The sequence below is a fragment of the Cyprinodon tularosa genome, unplaced genomic scaffold (genome assembly GCF_016077235.1).
Source record: "Cyprinodon tularosa strain WSP-4 unplaced genomic scaffold, ASM1607723v1 ctg183, whole genome shotgun sequence".
NCBI classification, from domain to species: domain Eukaryota; kingdom Metazoa; phylum Chordata; class Actinopteri; order Cyprinodontiformes; family Cyprinodontidae; genus Cyprinodon; species Cyprinodon tularosa.
Window position 1 is genome coordinate 607,674 of NW_024038631.1, and position 21,453 is coordinate 629,126.

General features: G+C 38.0%; 1 protein-coding gene across 7 annotated transcripts in view; it reads left to right on the forward strand.

The window, feature by feature from the left end:
* sema6e (sema domain, transmembrane domain (TM), and cytoplasmic domain, (semaphorin) 6E) overlaps positions 1-21,453 on the forward strand; it is a 200,590-nt gene that overhangs the window by 130,744 nt on the left and 48,393 nt on the right. For all 7 annotated transcript variants that reach the window (XM_038282462.1, XM_038282461.1, XM_038282460.1 and 4 more), the window contains 10 exons: positions 1,225-1,281; positions 1,552-1,653; positions 10,688-10,778; positions 12,633-12,755; positions 14,110-14,198; positions 14,347-14,564; positions 16,018-16,149; positions 16,424-16,579; positions 20,466-20,642; positions 20,984-21,121. In XM_038282462.1, coding sequence (XP_038138390.1) covers positions 1,225-1,281; positions 1,552-1,653; positions 10,688-10,778; positions 12,633-12,755; positions 14,110-14,198; positions 14,347-14,564; positions 16,018-16,149; positions 16,424-16,579; positions 20,466-20,642; positions 20,984-21,121 — 1,283 coding nt within the window. The remainder of the gene's footprint in view (positions 1-1,224; positions 1,282-1,551; positions 1,654-10,687; positions 10,779-12,632; positions 12,756-14,109; positions 14,199-14,346; positions 14,565-16,017; positions 16,150-16,423; positions 16,580-20,465; positions 20,643-20,983; positions 21,122-21,453) is intronic.

Consider the following 21,453-nt stretch of genomic DNA (forward strand, 5'->3'; position numbering starts at 1 on the left):
TTACTTATGTTGGTTTCAGGGGTCATATTCTGTTATATTTAAAAAAAACTTTCAAAGCAAATAAGAGACGAGAACCACAATCAATTAAATTATGTATTATAGATTTATTTATTAAAGGGGACATTTCATTATTGATCAAGATAATCTTGTGACAAGTAAAAGGCTAAATTAGTTATAAATTTGTGAATGATAAAAAAAAAATACCTATAAGTCATTTAATCTGATGAATTATGTGTTTTTATTTTTTATTTTTTTTTGACAGGGAACACAAAGGCTGATTAATTGAACTTTTGGACAACTACACTGACAGCAAATACACTGATGAAAAAATAATTAATCATAGATGTGAAGTTGCATAATACCTGGAGGATAATTACCCATAACACATTTGAACTGATTACAAGAAAACTGATTTAGATTTATCTCAGGAAAAAGTTCAGAAATATTAAAGTGTGAAAGCTGTGCTTGAGAGGCTTTAGCAAGTCTTAACTTGTAGACTGAAAATGGCTGCTAATGCTCCAAGGCTGTTCCAACATACGCCATCATGTCACTGAGGAAGACATCAAACTCCTGCCTGATCATATTTTGTTGTGATATGTTGGCAGAAACTGAGCTTAATTGACACAGACTGCTCGAATTCTCAGAGGTATAGAGAAGGTTTGGGAGAATTTTATCCGTAAATTAGTCGACAGTGAGGAGGAACGCATTAATTCTTCGCCTGGCAAAGCTTGTTAACAAGTAGCTGAGTCTTTTTTTGTCCCAGCTCAGCAGGTACGAGCCTGGGATGCAGAAAGTGAGACTTGTTTTCATCTCTCCAGATGGAAGCAAGACTTTTATTTTTTATATTTAATTTTTTTCGGCCAGAAGGTTAATTGGGATTAATTGACTTCTCTTCATATAAGCAGTGAAATGATCTGAGCTTCCTTTTTGTGCTCTTTTGTTTCTCTTGTGTGTGTAGCCTCATAGATCCGCTTTTATCCCAGAGTGATTTTTATCTCTGAGGAGCCACAGTGTTTGGCTGCCCACTGATGAGCCGCTCAAGCGCTGCAGGGGTCCCTGATACTTTGCTGTTTGTTTTTCTCCACAACAGCTTTATTGAAATTAATGAGATTTTTATCACAGCGGTCTCGTAATGGCACTTGAATGACTGGGAGCGACGGAAGCCAAGATGGCAGGAAAAGTCTTGTCTTTGTGCTGACAGTTGGCTCTCTTGTTGTTTTCCAGAAACTTACTTGGAAGACGAAGGATGTGGCGAAGTGCACCGTGAGAGGGAAGAACAGCGTGAGTATCATCCTTCAGAGAAATATGCTCTCATCTCTCTGCTACTGTGCTTGGTGTTATTTCTCCTGCAGCCTGCCTTGGCCTATACCTGTTTTTTTTATCAGTACAGAGAAGGTTTGCACTAAGGCATGCTTAGGAAATCTCTCAACGGATTAGAATAATAACTATAAACCAGAGAAGCTGTTTGTGTCTCGCAGCAAACCTGCTAAAACTCCTCATTTGGTTTTATTGTTGCTTTGCAGTAACACCAAACTCTCTCCCTCCTGACAGGATGAATGTTACAACTACATTAAAGTGCTGGTGCCACGCAACGATGAGACTCTGTTTGCCTGTGGCACCAACGCCTTCAATCCCACCTGCCGTAACTATAAGGTAGGTTACTGCACCGCTGTGTGCTGGCTGCTGGCCTCAGTTACAGATAAGGGATCATTTTAGGGCTATAATGAGACTCTGTGGCTGAGTCCTTACATGCTCTCTGTTTCGCCATACTTGTTTGTTTTTTTTCTTTCACCGTCCCTTCCTGGGAAAATAAAATTATCCATGATAAAACCTTTGTTTTCAGGTCAGAGATAGATTTTCTGTATCTCAAGACGCAATAAAATTATATGCTAAGTCTTAGTTTTATATTTCAAAGTGAACAAATCATTTTAAAGCTCCTGCAAAGGTATGCATTTCCTTTTTAACAACATATATTCAATATTTCTACAACACCATTGGGTAATAGTGTGAGTTTCCACAGCAGCAAAGACCCAAAATGTATAGATTTAAAAATCAAACTAGTATAAAGAAAAATACTGTAAACATTTTTACTACATTTGTCTTGACTGATGCTACAATGGGCAGCAAGGATTGAAAATCCACAGTGAAGATAACTGTTAGCACTAAATCCGATGTTGATCAGGCTGCTTTGATAAATGGAAAACAAGCTATTTTTGACAGATACAGTAAGAAGAATCCAATAGCTGTTTAGCTGTTGCTGTTAAGCAGGTATCCCAATATTAAAACTGTGATGTATTCAGATTAGGTATAGACTGATGTAGGGTTTTTTTTTTAACAAATACTAAATAACTTCTCAACCTTCATAAAATATTTGCATGACTTTTGTGATTACACTAGTTGAAAGCAGCCATAGAGGGTGGCAGTAACCCTGCCACACAAAACTAAAAAGGTGTAGACTGCATAGGTCGCATCCCCCTTTCAACATTTGTTATGAAGACGGAAGTCGGTGTGACTAAATTTCCCTGAGAGACTGTATCTTCGTGCAAATAGTGCAGGTTTGATATTCGAGCAATCTTCTGCAGCTATCGGCATCTTCCTACTGGGATCTATATGTGTGTTTACTATGAAGTTATCGAACATAATTATGCACCATTTACACTACCCCTTTGAGTTCGGACCGAGCTTGAATCTTACGACCATTTACACACCATTTTACACTAGCATGATTCCTCATCTCCTATCGGGGTTCCACATTACTACAGCTCTCAAGGCAATCACGCAAACAAAAATAGCGGCAGCCATAACATTCAGGAAGTGTTGTGCCTGGATAAAGACCTCCTCCCAAATTTCAAGAGCCTTGTCATCATCCCAGGCACCACGCTCTTTGAGGCCATTTATTGTTAATAGGCTGAGAAGTTTGTGTTGTGAACAGGTGAAGAGATCTGTGAAATGCAAAGCTGGACATACAGCAAAGCCAGTAAAAAGAGTCAGTAGACGACTCGGTCTGCTCATGTGCTCTTTATCAGACAACCAAGCCACAGATTAACGGTGCCAAGCCCTACTGTTAAACTAGTACTAGATTTAGCACGGTTTGGTTCCGTTTGCACGGTCACTTCAGTTGCATTCCATTTATACTCAACATTTATGTCAGATGATTAAGCACGATCAGCACGATTTCGAAAGGGTAGTGTAAACGAGGCTTTTGATTAATTATCTCGTCGCTATTCATTGTTCACACAGCCACTGAAACAGAAATGTAGTTCAATCCAACTGCAGGCGACCGGGAGATTAGGATCTTTCAATCCAAAAGCTGCCTAACGGATGTCTATGGGTAAATAACATGTGTTTATAAGGACATGTTCAAGTTACAAAAGGAGCCAAGTTTTGTTTTTTCCCTCAGTATAGCAGTTGTTTTGCTATAACCAGATGAAACAGTTTGAACATTTTCCCACAGAGAACCTTGTGATAGTTTGAGAAACCAAAACAATGTTAAAAAGAAAACTGTGGAAAAAACACACATAGAAACAACTATGAAGTGAGGTCGTCTCAAGGTTCACGCAGAATTTGTCAACTAGAGAGAAAGTCTGTCAGTCAGCACTTCAGCTGTGAACTAACACTGATGGAACACATTTAAATAAACAGATATAAAGGATTTCCTGAAAGAATTTTAAGTATTAAGAGAAGCGGTTCCTCTTGATGACACCTGCAGATTTTCCTCTTGGCATATATGAAGCATCAGATATTATCAGATTTGATCAAAATGTTCTTCAGATGTTTTTAGCTGTTCAACACTGAGCATGAAATGCTCACTGTGGGTGGTCATCCTTGATCGGCTGACGTTTTGCATTTTTGTCGGTGAAAAATATGTTGGCTCAACACGAATTGGGGAGAAGCAATCTGTTTACAGAACACATTGTATGCTGATGGCTGCTTTGGTTTAAAGCTCTGACACAATAAAGCTTAGGCTGAAAAAGGAAGGAGAGGGAGAAAACAGAAAGTTATTCCAGCAGCTTCACCTCGCCTTGATTTACCAGGCATCATGCCTGCAATAATTGCAGGTGCTGCTGGTTAAATTAAGTCATTTTGCTTTAGTTTTTGAAGGTCTCTATAGTACATCAGTTCCCTTAGCTAAAACTTTTACAGTTTGATTTTTGTCAAGTGAAATCCAAAAGTTCCTGTTGGAGCATTAGAGGAGAAGGGAGTAAAAGTCCCACAGGACAGTAAATCTGACAGTGCAGAGGAGTCTGGTAACAAAACAAAAAAAAACTGCAGAAAAACTCCTAATGTGGAATTTTACTCCTCCTGATTAAAAGTTTTGAGGTGATGAGAATCGCAGCTTCCTCCTGGGTTTCAATTAGACTAACTAAAAAGATGAAAGGTCTGTTAGAAGAAACCATTTAATTGATACAATAATATTCAATTGTAAAACTTTATAGGGGATTGTAAAGGTGGAAAAGCTAATTGGTATGACAGTATCTGTCAGGAGAAACTAGGAGTATGAACATATATTTTTATGGTGCTCAATATTGAGGAGGTTGCTCTACGAAAATGTTTGGGTCAGACATTTTTAAGTTAACAATTCAACAAAGCAATGATCGAAGCCCACATTTGGGACATTTAGTTCCTACCTGACACCTTAAGGAAAACTCCTTTAATCTACTCCTAGTTTACACTAAAGAAATAGGGCTCATGGGAAAATAAAAAAACACGTAAAACAAATCATAACTTATAGCCAATATTGAAACAAGGAAAGGAGAAAACGGAATAACATTGATGAAGTACTTCAGTGTACAAAAGTGTGTTTTGTGGGTACTAATGTATATACTTTTTGATCAACTAGAAATTAAATGCTGGCGAATGGGACAAACCTTTAAAGCTATCTAAGCTACTATTGGAGACACTTAAATCGATTTCTCCAAGCCTGGTATTAAACTGAGATCAAGCTGAAAGCATCAAAATGAATTAAAGTATAGCCCAGGTTTGTTTGTTTTTATTTCCTTCCCTTTTTATTTTTCTCAGTGTGCCACTCTAGCTTTTTTTTTTGTTTTTGGTACTCAAATCTAAGGTACTGAAATAAATATTATTTATGTACAGCTGTAAAGTATTGTTTCCAAAAATATGCAGTAAATCTTCTGTATATTTGTTGTTGCAGAAGTTGTTTTTGAAAAACATTTTTTTTTTACTTGAAAAGAAACGTATTTAAACCCCCAATGTAATTACACCGACTCAATCTTAAACAATGAAATTCATAATTGAGCAATGTACTGATTTGGGATTTTCATGTACAACTATGTCCTTACCTAATATGTATGAGTTTCTGTCTTTATTTTTCTTAAATATTAGATATACCCCTTCTTGTGTATTCTCTTTTGCTATCTTAATATAAATAGTCCAATAATAATCTCTGAGTATAACATCTTTACATACAATTGTCCTATTTTGAAATATAATCGACATTTCCTATCAGATCTGGTAAAAGAAAACCAGTGGCATTACATTTAGAAAAAATATTTTATATAAAGAATCTTATCATTCTCAAGAATGTTCAAATCCATGCCTTTGAGTTTCAGTCTAAAACTTTTGTCTGCAAGAGTGATGAAGATTCCTTTGTTTTATCTTCCATCTTCATCTTTTGACGATTTGTCTCCAAGTATTATGTATTAATCTGAGTATGGCTCACAGCAATCTCCTTGAGCTATCAAGCACACAGGCTGTGTTCAAGTAAATAAAGATATGTGTGCCTTTAGGTTGGCTCTGAGACAGCAGAGCAGTAAATGCTTAAGTTATGGAGTAAATGACATTGGTTGAAATAAATGCCCCAAATTGAATGACAGCCTGAAGGATGGATCAGAGCCTTTTCCTGATAAATGGTCTCCCTCACATATTTGCTCAGCTCTTCTTCAAGTTAACACTTGCACCTCATCTAAAATGTTTTTGGGGGGGTTGAAATGCAGCATTGCACCTATTAAGACAATTCTGATGTTTCAAATCTCTGATGGTTTTATGTAAATATGTAGGCCTGGTAAGCAGCTGCCATTGTGCCTCTTTGAAGGTTTCTAAGCTGCAGCACACATTTGGCTCTGCATCTTTGGTTTTCCTCTGACATAAGTACTGACTCTGGCACTGTAACACCGTTTCCATCTTTGCACATTTGCTTTGCCAATGCAAAGGGAAAAAACTGTTTTCTTCAGTCTGAGACATATTTATGGAGTTCAAAATGAAATCCATAAAAAACTCCCTTACTAGCTTTTTATTGGCTTATTTAAGTCAAATACTGTAATGCTACTGAGCTTTACCATTAATATGATGTTGCATATGTCATGTTCTGGCTCTTTTAACCCTTTGTTTTTCTCCCAGCAAATATTTCACTTGGGATGCTTGGGATCCAAATGGGTTTCAGCAGTGCTAAAGAAATAATAGAAACAAAAAAATTAACAATTTGTACTTTTTTGTGTTAATCAGAAACCATGTTTTCTTATAGAGGGTCGATTGGTTCATCCACACCATACTGCAGTAACCCTACATCCCTACAATTACTAGTGCCTGCCACTGAATGAATAATTTTGTTAATTAAAAAAGAAAAATATTTAAACTCAAAAGTGCACTTTTAAAAGGCAGCTAGATGAATTAACTTATGACAAAGCTGAAACATATCCAGAAATAACTTATTTTTCGCAGTGTTTCAACCTGATTTTGGAAATTGGTCCCTTATCACCCAAAAAATATCTTATATCAGCCTGCATCTAAAGCCTTTATTATAACCCACTGATACAATCACTCTGCTCCAGTATTCCCCTCTGTCATTTAGTCCGCTCCATTATTTCTATCCAGCAGCTCTGGTGTTTTGCACGCGGAGCCAGCTTGATCACAACTACTGTACACTTCTGTTGAACAGGGAAGCAGGCGCTATGCCACTTGAGTAGGGGTTATGTTGGGCAGGGTGGCTGTACTTTCTGTTAAATTCCAGAAATGCACCTTTTTAGAGTGCAAAATCTTAATGCACATGTTTCCGGTCTAAATAGATTAATTTTATTCAGTTCAATTTTTTTACATTAATGTATCAGTTTAAAGTTTATGCAACCCATTGGCTATTAATAAAAAGGTTGGTTGTTGTCAAATCTGTTCTTTGCTTCACTAATATCACTTTATCTCACCAAACATTCCACAATACGACAGAGGTGATAGTATGATGACTTTGCTGATATCATTTTGGATCAATGTCATATCAGAAATAAGAAAGCTATATTGAGGCCCCTCAATCTGTTTGGGACAACTGTCCTTTGTGTGCAGTATATAACCCTCCTCGGGTCCTGGAGCGTAAATATCACACCTCTTGTGGTTTATGGATCGGCACTCCACAGACACATCTTTAGGGTCACTTTTTATGGGTTAATCTAAACACAGTTTGCAAGGTCGTTTGTAAACATGAAACCCTTTTTTAAACAGTGTACTGTGGCCCAGGCTTCCAGTATTTTACTGAAATACTGATCCCAGAGGTCAGAAATGTTTTCTGAGACTACAAAGTGTCTTCAGAAACGCCAAAGATTGTTTTGGACAGTGTTTATTAACTTGGTTTATAATATAGAGAAATGATCAATTAAAATAAAGTTATTTGTGTACAGAAAGTTTTCATAACACATGGGAGGGAAGATTAAGAGACGTTTTTGATGAAGTAATGATGCAGTTCTAAGCTGGCTGGCTGTTCACTGAAAACCTCTCCAGTTCTTAGCTGTTTTTATAGACCTCAGTAAGACCCAGACATAGTGCCAGACCCCTTTAGCTCTGGAGCTGCTTTGGGGGAAAAAAAAAAAACTCTTCTTCTGAATGGGGTTCTTTCAACTCTTCTCACAGCATATCATGTGAATAATCTGCTACTAAGTTTTGACCCTTATTTAACCTTTCTCTTTCTTCGGTATCATCTTCTTCCTTAGCTTTAAAAAAAAAAATTATAAAAAGTTCAACCTTTAAACTTTCTAAACATTTTGGTTTTAATTCACTTTTTCTACCTTGTTTTTGACCTCATAGTATCGGCATTGCATAGTGTTGATCCGATTCCTAAAGCAGTCCAAGGGATTATAAAATAAGCAGAGCTTCTCCACAGGCTAACATTACCTGAATATTCTCCAAAATCAAAGTGGTACAGCTGTGCCAGCGGTCCTGCAGAGAAGCTGATGTAAAATGTTTATAGGGCTGCGCTTCGACCTATATTCAAACGTTATCATCCTCCTGCCACAGACTCCCTTTAAGAAAAGAGAGGTTGAGATACAGTTTTACCAAAACATCCTCTCGCCTCGCACCCCTAGTCTGTTTCTCTCATCTGAACACGGAGACGGAGAGACGACAGTTCAGACAGCTGGAGAAAGTGGGAAGAAATATAAATCATAACAAGGAATCTGTGCCTACAAAAATATGTGCATGACAGTGGAGCATTGAATCAGATGTGTGTGGTTGTGAAAGACATGATTGGATGCCTGTCTATGAAAAGGCTGCTTCACTGCCCAGGCTGCTGAGACAGCTGGTGTGTAGACGGCAGGAAGGCTGTCGTCAGCATGCATTAATGATAAAACAAAATCTTAAAGTGTTAAACCGTCTGTTCTCCTCTGAGCTGGAGCTATTGACCCTGCAGTCTCTTCACAAATGTGCAGAACTATCAGTTCTTATTCCTGAGTTTATTTTTATTATTTAAACTCTGAGCTGTTGAAAAGCTGGAATAGTGCAGATATTTCTTGTTTCAGGAACAAGTAATTTTCTCTCTGAAAGTAAGGGTATGTAATATCTACAGGGATTTACTGACAGAAATGTAATAGATTATATGTAAGCATGTAATTTATTGCCATTTATTGCTATTTATAATTATACAGGAGGAGGTATTGCATTTAGGGAGACAGAAATCTTTGTGTTATGACGTCTCAGAGCTGACAAACTTTAGAGATCACCATTATGCTCGAATTGTACTTTAGCAAGTTAGGCCTATAAATAGTTTATATCCTGCACCGACTAATAAAATACTATTTATAAAATCACTAACGTAAACAAACCTCTGCTTCTTTCGACTAGTAGGTGATGTAGACGTTGAGGAATTTGTTTTGTACCATGAAGGCCTCCGTATTTTAAATGGTAGTTTTTTTGCTCGTTATCCTTTCTGTCATCTTTGTTTACTCTTACTTTATAAATGTTGCTCGAGTTTGTTGTTTAATGTTGTGGATGTCCAAAATAAGACTTAATGACTTAACATTCTTATTTTTAAACTACTTTGGAAATTACATATAGTTTTTTCTCTTACATCATAACTATTCACTAATTTGGTTAATGTTGTCTCCCATATAAAATTCCAAAAAGTTATGTCAAAATGTGATACAGTCTCTTTTTATATTAGTGTAACTCTCAAGTAGAGATTTTTTGAAGGATTAGATTGAAACATTTACTCACCGGTTACTTCACCTCTGCTGTCCTCAGTAAAGCAGCTTCGCTCAGAAAAACCAGATATTGCTTTGGTTGTTAGTGACTTTAAAGAAATTTACATATTTCTGTTCCTACAGCCTCAACATTGGATTTAAGCATTACCAAAATCTGTGCGATACATTTTGTTTCTTTTCTGCATCTATCAAACATGTTTAGTGAAAAGCTCCACAAATCCAATCAAAGTCCCCCTTTGATGCTTCAGTGGAGCAGAATACAATAAAATTGGAAATAGTGTAGTATGTTTTTCATCTCGGAAACAACTCAAATTCAGTTGGAATTCTTAAAGAAATGAAAGAGACGGTGTTGTCTCAGATTTCAGCTGTTTTCTCTGTTTTTCAGATATACATATGAACATAAGCATAGATGGCAGATGCTCACTTTTGAGGTTAATGCAGAAAAACTAGTTTGCATTAAACCAATTTCAATTACTTATAATAATAAAACACAAATCCAGTGGTTTTAAATCCTATTTTAACAAATCAAACAACATTTTGCATCAAATTTAAACATCAATGCCCATCCTGATTTTTTTTTCTATTATTTACAAGACCTGGATTTATTTTATAAACATTTAATACACAGCATAACCTTTGTATTCAGTAAAGCATTAATTAATCATTTTATTTTCAGGACAGAATGACAATACAGCAGTAATTACTGTGATGTGTTGATCAGATTAGCGTGATGCAAACCAAGCCAACGTGTTAATGGCCTATTAATGTGCTGCTTGTGTATTTTTCTGTCACCTTACTGCTACAAAGGGCTTTAAACCTGCTCTGCGTTCGCTCAGCTCTTAAAGCACCCAAACATCTACACGCCGCTGGGCTTCATGCTTTGTCGTTCCTGAGGTTTACAGCCTTGTTAACAACAGGTTGGAAAATAGCAGCTTAATATCTGCGGCTAGGAGATAAAGTGTCCTGTCTGCCTGAGCAGCGGGACCTTCACGCACTGCTTTTATGGAAACGACCCACATATAATGCATCAAATACAACTAATCTTTATAGGGCATGTTTTGCCTTTTACTATCACATATTGATTTAGTAAACATCCTTCATGTTTAGATGCACTTTTTGACATTTTTTTCTCGATATTTAATGTACAGGTAATATTAGATTTTTGTAACCAGCAGTGCATTCATGTGGCAATGCCTTGCATATGTTTGGCTTTAAGTCTTCCAGCCCTTAAACTTGGTTTATGTTCTCATTAAGCTTTCTTTCTGTTAAAGATGTCAACGCTGGAGCAGGAAGGCGAGGAGGTGGTTGGACAGGCTCGATGTCCCTTTGAGTCCCGCCAGTCTAATGTCGGCCTTTTTGCAGGTCAGTAACTTCGAAGTGACTTTGGTTAGATTTTAATTGCTCAGGTCAGGCTGGGAACAAGGAATCTCAAAACTATTTTTTACTTTAGTCTGATGGAAGTTATTCTATTTTTCTACTTCTAATGTGTTCAAAGATTCTAAGCAAAGGATCTGGACATGGAAAAAGCTTAAATTTCCTCACAGATTTCAGACTATGGATATAAGGCTGCTTCCCTTCTGGACCATACAGAACGTTACATACTTAATAGATGTTTAATGTAAAACTAAATAGGAATCTCACATTATTTCTAAGAAAACTAAGAGTGCCATTTTTTTTTTGTTTTCCGCAATATCAAATTATTTTGTTATTTATATTTTTTGATGATCTGAAATCAGTGTTAAATATTATGGTTCAGCTTTAATTTTATTGCTCCTTTAGCAGGACCATGTAAGCCAGTTTAAAGGCTTGTGTTTTAGTTTTTTTCAAAGTTCAAACTACAGTTTATATTTGACCAAAGCTTTGTAAGATTATGAGAAAAATGGGTTCAAATACGTTTTATATTTCTTTAAAAAGAAACATGACCTCACACTTAAGTTCAGCACTGAACTGAACGCTACAAACAGCGTGCAAACTAAAGGTTGACACCTTTTGGCTAAAAATGGGTTAAAATGATTCCATTGGTTAACATTATTTAACATTTAAGTGAAAGAGTTTATTAAGGGGATCTTTTTCATCATTTGTTTCTGGACAGAGGTAGGTTGTTCCTTTCTCTTTTTTTGTGTTTTCATTAGTAAAGATTTTTATTGATTAATAGTATAGTAAGTGGATTAGGCAAAGCAAGACTGATTTCTTCTAAATCTTAAAGGTTTTATATTATACTACTTTTGAAAATACAAACATATTAACAATGAGGCCCCCAGAGCATGTTTTTGCTATTTGTGCAGGAAAATTCCTTTCAGATTAGGCAGATTTCCTTTACCAAAAATGTCCGCTTTCAGTCCTCCTCTAGATGAGCTGTTTTGACTTTCCAAGCCCTTCCCTCCTGAAGGCTTTGACCCAAAAACCCGGAACCATAAAAAACAGTCAGAGTTTGTAAAGATAGCCTGTGAGCCTCAAATAATACATTAGATGAAGGCCGTAGCTTAGCCGATGGACTGCTACAGACCTCTCTGCACAGCTTATTTCCCCTTATGACATCACAAGGGGAATTGTGGTCAAACACTGCATTTTGAGCATGCATTACAGTAGCTAAGAGGTGGAGAAAGGCAGTGAGAGAGGTGAAATGTTTTTTGTCTTTTTTTTATGAATGTCATACACAAGCTTAAGGACACGTGACTTACAAAATGTCTATAATGTGAAATTTGCATGATATGGGATCTCTAAAATCTCGTCACAACTACTGTGTAACCTATTGTGTAACCTTATGTCTAAAGACATACTAGGAAAGATGGAAATAAATTTAAATGTTCGTGTTCACTAAAACTGGTAGATTATTTCACTGCAGGTTTGTATGGCTGAGGCTGACATCTATGTTTTTATATTTGGCTCTTTATTAGTTATGATTTATGGTTTCCTCCTACTGATTGTGATTTGTGGTTTGATTTAGAGTTCCTTTGCTAATGGTAGCAGGAAGAAAGCTGATACACCCTGAACATGCTGAGGTCAAACTCTGAAAAGAAGCCAGGGCCAAAGCAGCTCTCCAAAGCTGCCTGGTTTCCACTTCTGCTATTCAGAGTGGCATGTTTGCCTACATCTGTTCCACTCAGAGTTCTTTTAAAAAAACACCTAAATACACATTTAAAGAGAAGAGTTTCCATTTGTAATTGTGTTTCCTGACGATGTATCTCAGTCTGCCTTTTTTTCTGTGTCCTTCAGGTGGTGACTTCTACTCTGCAACAATGACTGACTTCTTGGCGAGCGATGCTGTCATTTATAGAAGTCTGGGAGAAAGCAGTCCCGTTCTGCGTACAGTCAAGTATGACTCCAAGTGGCTCAGAGGTAATCATCCAAATGTGCTTTTAGGCTGATGTGAAATGACCTGGTCACATTATACTTGTTCCATTCGTCAACATTATCAGTCCAAATCGGTAATTGATTTTCTGGACTGACAGAGTTTTTTTGCTGCTCATTAATCTGTTTTGTAGAACCAGGCTTGAGAAGTTTTTAGAAAAATGAGAGTCCTTTGATTAGATGTCTGGATATTATTTTCATGATTGCTGATTAATTCTCTACTCTTTCATTTGCTCTCCTGTAATATTCGGAGCCCATTAGGAGCTTGAAAAAGTTGTCCGCTTGAATAAAGAAAAATTTACAGAATTTAGAGTACGCTGCATTTTTTTTTTTCTAAAAGGAGACCGAATGTACATTTTAATTACTAAAATAGCATCCAGTCTGGATGATACGACTGATCTGCACACTTTATATTGAAATCTCATTAGGAAAATATAAATGAAAGCTTTTACCGTCTTATATTGTTTTATCTGAATACAATCACCCGTCCAGTCAGAAAGAACTCTTTTATTCAGATTGTTGATTTATAGATTGAAAATTACTAGAACTGTTTTTTCCCCACCAGTAATGAAGCTCTGCATTAAAGAATCATTATTTCTATCTAAAAACACAGGCTAGAAGAACTGCATGGTAGAATATAAATGACTAGGAACTGATAATTAAGATAACTTATATTGCCTTTTGCAAGCCTGGGACTTCATGTATCATTATCTTGAATGTCCCTAACAAGCAATCAGTCTATAGATATTTTTCCCTTCTGTCTGTGCTGAAAAATATCATTAAGTTTTCTCTGATGTTGTATAGATTCATGGCTAAGAGAAGCAGCAGCTTTGTTTGAATGATGCCTCAAACAGATGCTTTGTGCATTTTCTTATTAGATTGTTCAGGAGGTCAGAGGCTCTAGCTTTACCACCACTAAAGAATTTGTCCTTGAAGACCTGAAAATAATTAATCTTGTTTTTCTGATTCCGGGTTAACAGACTTAAAAAATTGTAACAAATGAAAAAAATATATAAAACTATATTAAATGAAAATCATTTATTTGGTGAAGTTATAAAGTATTAGTTAAGATGTGAGAAAGTTCTGTGCCATATTTCTGTTTTTTTGATGAAAATGAATCAGCATCGATTCTGGTCCACCTCTAATACTTTAGTACAATAGGTTTCTTTTGACTGTTTCTTTTTTTTGGTCTCTTACCCAATATGCAAATTTGCAATTTCACATTGAGGAGACGATCATTTCTTTGAGGCCCGTGTTTACCAAATCTCAAGAAGCTGAGCTGTATTAGAAATAAGCTGTAACTCAAAGTGGGTTTATGAAATTCCGTTTTCTCCATCTTTAGAACCCCATTTTCTCCACGCTATTGAATATGGGAACTACGTGTACTTTTTCTTCAGCGAGATTGCAGTGGAGTACACCACCCTCGGCAAGGTGAGGGGGATCAACAGCTTTCATTCTTTGCAGAATAAACTCCAACAAAGGGCTCGCTTGTCATGCAAACCACATTCTTGACTGTAGTTTTCTGTTGGCGCTGCCTGGTGTTAAAGGTAAAGGATTTTTCCCTCTCCTGCCTCCTCAGGTTGTTTTCTCCAGGGTTGCCCGAGTTTGTAAGAATGACAACGGGGGTTCCCCGAGGGTCCTGGAACGCTACTGGACATCTTTCCTGAAAGCCCGGCTGAACTGCTCTGTACCGGGAGACTCTTTCTTTTACTTCGATGTTCTGCAGTCACTGACCAATGTCCTCCAAATAAACCACCGGCCTGCTGTCCTTGGAGTTTTCACCACACAGGCAAACAGGTGAAGATGAGACAGATTATCTGGATTGGACTCTGTCAAGCAAATACCCAAATCTTTTTTAGATTCAAGGTCATGAGCTGATATACGGTAAATACAGCTGTGGTATGATCAGGCGAATGTTAAACAAAGGTTTTATGCTGGGGAGAAATAGGTCTCAATATCCAGAGATGCTTCACAGAGGCATTCTTTTAAATTTAATTTTCTCTAGTTATTATTTAAGGATGTCTTTTGTTCATCATCTCCTTTCAGTTCCTTGATTTACGCACATCTGATCCTGTCCTGCACAAGAGACCTCCCTATACTGCAATCAGTTATGCAAACAGCTTTGGTTGTTTTGTGTTTTTCTTGTCTGAATGGTTAAATTAAGACATTTAAAGACAAAAGCTAAAATATTTCTTTACATTAAAGCCTATTGCAGAAGCTGTTTATATATCATGCAACTCAGTTTAAATGTGTTGGTCCTTAAAGCATCCACTGGATCCTAATAGGGGGAATTTCCATATAAGGACTAACTTTTATTTTTTTTACCTGCCACCATTATTTTAGAAAGCAAACGCTTTCCATTAACATTTGGCAGGTTTGGAGCTCTCTTTTAATCTCCGATGAACTCTTATTGTGTTGAACATTGATGCTTTGTTTGGGGCGAAATCAGTTTATGCTTCGGACATATGATTTGGATCATTTTACCAATAAAGTATTTTAAAAAGTCAATAGATTAAGATACTAAAGCAAAAATTTGCCTTTAGCTCAGCAGTTTACCTGATCATTAACATAAATTTGAAAAAGGACAAAGCACTCAAATAACAAAAAAAAAAGAATTGAAACAGACTACAAATTAACAACTTAGTGCTAAAGGTATAAATAAAAGTAATTTGTAATGATGAGATGGCTATGCCATATTTGAGGAGTGCCTAAAAGAATTGTATCAATTACAAAAAGCCTTGCTTTTTGTATTTGATACACATTTTATGAGCAATAATAGTGCTATCATTGGTGTATAGATTTTTTTTATAAACAATTATTGATGTCTTGCAAAGGATTTTTCCCCACAATGAATGATTATTTTTAACTTTTACTACAGTAAGTGTGGAGGTTGCTATATCTGCTATATCTTATACAGATTTTTGGATCATCAGGCCCATTTTTTACTTTTGAACCCATCAATACAAGTTTTGATCAAAAATCAACCCTTATCATGCAGATGAAAGGACTGATTAAAATGCTACATTTCTAAACCCTGAGCTCTCTCCAAGCATGGTTTTAGCTCTTTAGCAGCATTTAGTCAGGCTATACCAGATATTGTCAACTGATATGTTCAGAGGTTTTTTTAGATTAAGGCTCCACATAACACATTAGCTTTAAATGTGTTTTTAAAATTACTAACAAGTTGACTGTCTTCAGACCTTCACTTTGTTCATTACAATATCTCCTTATTTTGGGGTTCATTGAACAGCATCACCGGCTCAGCAGTGTGCGGTTTTTATATGGACGACATAGAGAAGGCCTTTAATGGGAAATTTAAGGAGCAGAGAAACAGTGAGTCAGCATGGACACCTGTTCTGGAAGAACAAGTACCAAAGCCGAGGTGAGAGATGCGTCTTTTAAACTGCAAACTGTCACTTTCCTACAGCATGTCTTTGTGTCTTTGACAAAAGAGATTTTGCAGCTGCTATTATTATTCTGCTCAGACGTCTGTAGAAAATATAAAATAATAAAACAAAACAGACACATAAAGCACCTGTTCTTCCCTCCTGCTCGTCTAGGAAAAACAAATGGCATGCAAGTGTTTTTGCATCTGTGCTTGTTGAACGGGATTTATGTCTTGTTTTTCCCCCCTCTTTTTTACTGTTATCGCACAGGCCAGGCAGCTGTGCCGGCGAAGGCTCTGCGGCCACCTTCAAGTCCTCCACCACCTTCCCAGACGAGACCCTGACTTTCATCAAGTCTTATCCGCTTATGGACGAGTCTGTCCCCTCAGTTAATGACAGACCCTTCTTTACCTGCACCACCAGCAGGTAGATGCTTTACCCAAATTACTGAACTTCAGACGGAAACTAAAGACAGTGTTTCTGAATTAAGGGAAAAGAAAAAAAAGATGATCACTACTAACATGTTCTGTTATCAGCCTGCTCATACTGTACTTAACCGTGTTAACATAAAGTTGATATAAAAAGCGTATCATTCACGCCCCTGTAAACTATTTTAGATATGGCAAAAATAACGCATGGCAAACCCTTTAGAAATCTTTGCCAACCCTTATGTTTATTAAATTTTTTGTTGAAATGACGCAAAACCTATTAAAGGAAGAAGGATAATGGCTTAAAATTGCAAGTTATCAGGTTGCATAAGCATGCAGAACCAAAACCTTACATGATTCTAAAGCAACATCATTATATTTCAGCACTGTTTCATCTGAAGCGCACATCTGACATAAATTATAGTTATTCTGATCTGAATCGAAATAAAGTGAGCCTGTCTTTCATAAGACTAAGAATTTATCTTTATTTGCTACAATTGTTATATGTATGACTTGCAAAAGGAAAATAAATGTAAAAACTGTCAAAATAAAAATGGAAGGAACAAAGCAATCACAATAAAACATAGTGGTGGCTGCATCATGCTCTGGGCTTACTTTTCAGTTTTTATAGTGGTCATAGAATGATTATACAGGGTATTTGGTGCTGGTCCTTAAGGTCTGTGAATATTTGCTGTTCTATGAGCCCTAATGCAAGCGTGGTTAAAGGCCCTACAATGAAATCACAGGTTTACTTCCTTTTGTGGTATGATCATGAATATTTAGATGAGCTGTGTGCTGATTGGTTGGTTTACAACTAGCGAAGCTGCTGTGCAAAGACTCATCAAAGCAACAAGCACTCACTCACTGAAACATCAAATTGTTGATATGGTAGGATCACCAGATGTCCTCTTTTTCCTGGACATGTCCTACTATTCATACCTTAAAAAAACAATGTCCTGGTGGAATTTCAAAATCGTCTGGGATTTTGGTCGACTAGAGTGCAGCACGTAGTCGAGACACCCCGGGCACTCGAACCGAACCGTCAACTCCAGGGCTGGTCCGGGAACCCCGGCGGACGGGGGCAGGGAGCCAGCGGGGGACAGAGCGACTGTACCCAACCAGGTGACGGTTGCCTGGAAACAGGCGGCCCAGTGCTTCGCCCCGCCTGCCTTACCGGCCCCCTAGCCACCCTCCTCCCGCTGAGGACGGGCGGATCATGGCTCTCTGCTGAGGTCCGGTCCAGTCAGTCAGCGGCCCAGCAGTCAACACTTCGTACCCCCCTTCCTTGGGGCAGTGAACCAGGCGGCTGGTCTTTACGTCAATTTCGGGGCGTGACTAAAGTACAGGCCAGAACCAGATAAGGCAACATCCCCGAGTTTATGTCAATTTGGTGCTTCGTTTGGATTTGCCCATTTTATGGTGGAAGTTTAGAATACTGAGATTTGCAGAGAAAGGAGGTGTTGATGGGGTTTGAAATTCTCTGTACATCCATTTCACCCACTGAACTATCGTTCATCTATGACAATATAAACTCAGTTTTGCATTCTATGATCCCTTTAAAAAATGTAGACAAAAAAAAAGACTTTCCTGAATAAAATCAAAATGTTGACATAGTGTAGCTGAGCTGGAACCTACATTTAAACTCCATCTCCTGGGGTCACTGAAGAGGGTTTGCCTACTACAAATCCTTGTTTTAACTGCCAAAATTCAAAGCGCTTATGCAAAGAAAGATGGGGGGATCAATACTAGCAATATAGGATTACAATTGCTGGTTGAAGAGAGTTGAGGTATGTTTAAAATGTTAAGATTTACATCCATCATGTATATTATTGAACCATTTAAGGCCTTTAATTACGATTTTAAAGTCAAATTATTTATACAGTCTAATAAGAAATCATCTAATCAACATGTCCATCCTTTCTATGATTTTTCAGTCCACTCTGTGCTTCTTAATGTTGGATCATATATATTTCATCCCATAAAACTTGAACAGAGATTCCTTGCATTAAACTATTTTTTTCCTACAATGAATTTTGGTCACAAATAGGCACTTTATCTGTCATAAATGTGACATAAATGTTTCAGCTTTGGAGGTGTTGAAGTTTCTGTGCAGAAAAAGGAGAGAAAAATAGAATACCTCCTTTTTTAAGATGTGCATCTCAAGGGTATTTAAACTAGATATACTAGCTATTTTTCATCATACACCAAGCAAAAGCTGCAATATAGCACAGAAACTATTTTAAACACCATTTTTGCATTGATTTCTTTTAAAATACTAACCTTTACTAAACTACAAAATAATCTTAGTTATGAACAGATTATCTACTGAACACCCTGCTAATCCTTTCAGAAGTTAATGTTGCTCCCTGGGGCCTCTCAAACTTTATTTTGCAGCTGTTTATAGTGTACACAGTGTACTCTGTGCAGGCCTCAATTTCTGAATAAAATCAGAGGAAAATAGACCAATTAACTGGTGTATTCCTGTTCAGAGTTTGAGGGTTATGAAGCAGTGGTCATTTCTTTAATGAGCTATAAGCATGTATTCTCTGGAACAACATGGTCTACAGCACCAGCAGTGTTTTCACGCGCAGGCCTGTGATTGGTATAGACGAGTGAGCTCAGGTGGAACACTCAACCTTGTACCTCATTAAAGCCCATTGAATTTACTCAGCGGTCGATCTCGGCCCACATCAAAAGCGAGACTCACAGAGATGGGGTCTTCTTCGAGTGCAGCCCTGACCTGCAGGCGCTCCGTCGCAGGCAGGGAGCCGGGGGGCTGTGTGGGGGGGCCTTTTGCTTGTTGTGACATTGAGAGTGCGCTGATGGCAGACGACGATATGGTGGACGTGGAATCATGAAGTGCCACAAGTGTTTCATTCAGCAGTGCATAGGCCTCAGACGGGGGTGTTCACACATCAGATACAGCCTTTAAACACCAACACACACACACACACAGCGGCTGCCTCTGTGCTTCCTGAAGCAGAGCCAGGCTGACAGCCAGCCAGACACTGCCGTGGTTCCACGCTGGGGAAACGTGTACCGCTTCACATCTGGCGCCAAAAACATCACATCTGCCGTGCTTTTCCCCTGGGACCTGCTAGATAAATGAAATCCCACCAAAAACGCATCACGCTGTTCTGCCGAATTCTTACAGAGGCTTGCCAGTCAAGTGTGTGTGTGTGGGTAAACACAGCAGCCTATGCAGGACCATCTGGGGGGTCGCTGAGACAAATGAGGGCACGGAAACTGTCCTCAGAGGAAGGATCCGGAAGAATTGGGTTGCCAAAAACATTATTTGTCGAGGTTTGTTTGTATAAATCCTCATGCTGTAGAGTCAAAGTGCAGTCGTAGAAAATGAATTAGTAGAGCTTATGCATCTCTCAGCAAGCGTTGGACTCAAGGTGCCCTTCAAAGCCTGCAAGTCTCAGCAGCTCCGGTGGAGCCAGCAGTAGACGGCTGTGGAGATACCGGTCAGATCCCAGGTGGAACCACGAGGAACGTCTTGAATATGAAGCAGAGTGTTGCTGAAATGAAGCAGCAGTCACCAGACAACCTCATGAATGTAAAACAACAAAGGAGAAAGTTGAAATCTAGGGCTGAGAAACAGACTGTGGAAAAGTGGCTGAACAGCATGAAAGATACATTGATTCAATGGCTGTGGGTGGACGGATTGATGCATTAATAGGATGAAGGGATTAAAGGGAGTAGGCGATGGAAGAAGGGGATGGTGGGTTGGCAGATGAATTGATTGATTGCACACTGAGGAATTACACAATGAGCTCAGTGGTCGCCCACTCTTGGTTTTGTTTACCGCTGAAAACCAACATTTTCACAACAAACACTATTAATAGTTTTGTGTTGTTGTTTTTTCTTTTTCGTTTAAGGTTTAAGTTGACCCAGATAGCTGTCGATACATCGGCTGGACCTTTTAAGAACTACACGGTGGTGTTCCTGGGCTCGGATAACGGTCACGTCCTCAAGATCCTGGCCAGCTCAGAGGGAGCCAACGCTTCCTTCAACACCCATCTCCTCGAAGACATCGACGTCTACAACCCAAACAAGTCAGAGAACACATCCTTGTTATCATTTGTGTTTAGCAATGTTTTCTCAGTAATTTCCTTTATTTCGACTGTATTTGTTCATAGATTTAGTTTTTTTTCTTTTCTCTGTTTTTCATCCTTCTTGTCCTGCTTTGATCCGTCCGTCCCACACACACTCCTCAGTCTGTTGTTACACTTTGCATCATCTTGTACAGCTGGAGGTTTTATTCCCGCCTCATCTTTTGTCACAGCTTGAAATCCTGATCAACATGAAATTAAATTGACTTTTGATGTGCTGTATAATACAGAGGATGTGTACTAAACGCCAGATTGAGACTTTTTTCGTTGATTCTTGTTCTTAGGTGCAACGTGCAAGGAGAGGACAGGAGGGTTCTGGGTCTGGAGTTGGACCGGGATCACCACGCTCTTTTCGTGGCGTTCTCCAGCTGCGTGATCCGCGTTCCACTCAGCCGCTGCTCTGAATACACAAACTGCAAAAAGTGAGTAACTTTGAGATGGCCTTATTATTTTATTAATACTACTATACAGAGTATGCATAATACCCTGTAGAAGCATTCATCTAAATTTACTTCCTTGTTTTATTTTTGGTCAAACTTTGTTGTCAAAGATTTTAGTAGATTTAGATTTTTGAAGAAATAATAGACAGTGCAATGTTTGAAAACATTTTTTGGCCTTCCTAATGTCTGATAATGTTTTTAATAATAGGAGTAAATCTCACATTTAAGTAACTTCAGAAGTAACTATATTTTTAAGAATATTGTACATTTATGTCAGCATTCCTCACTGCATTGCTACCATTAGCAAAATCAGT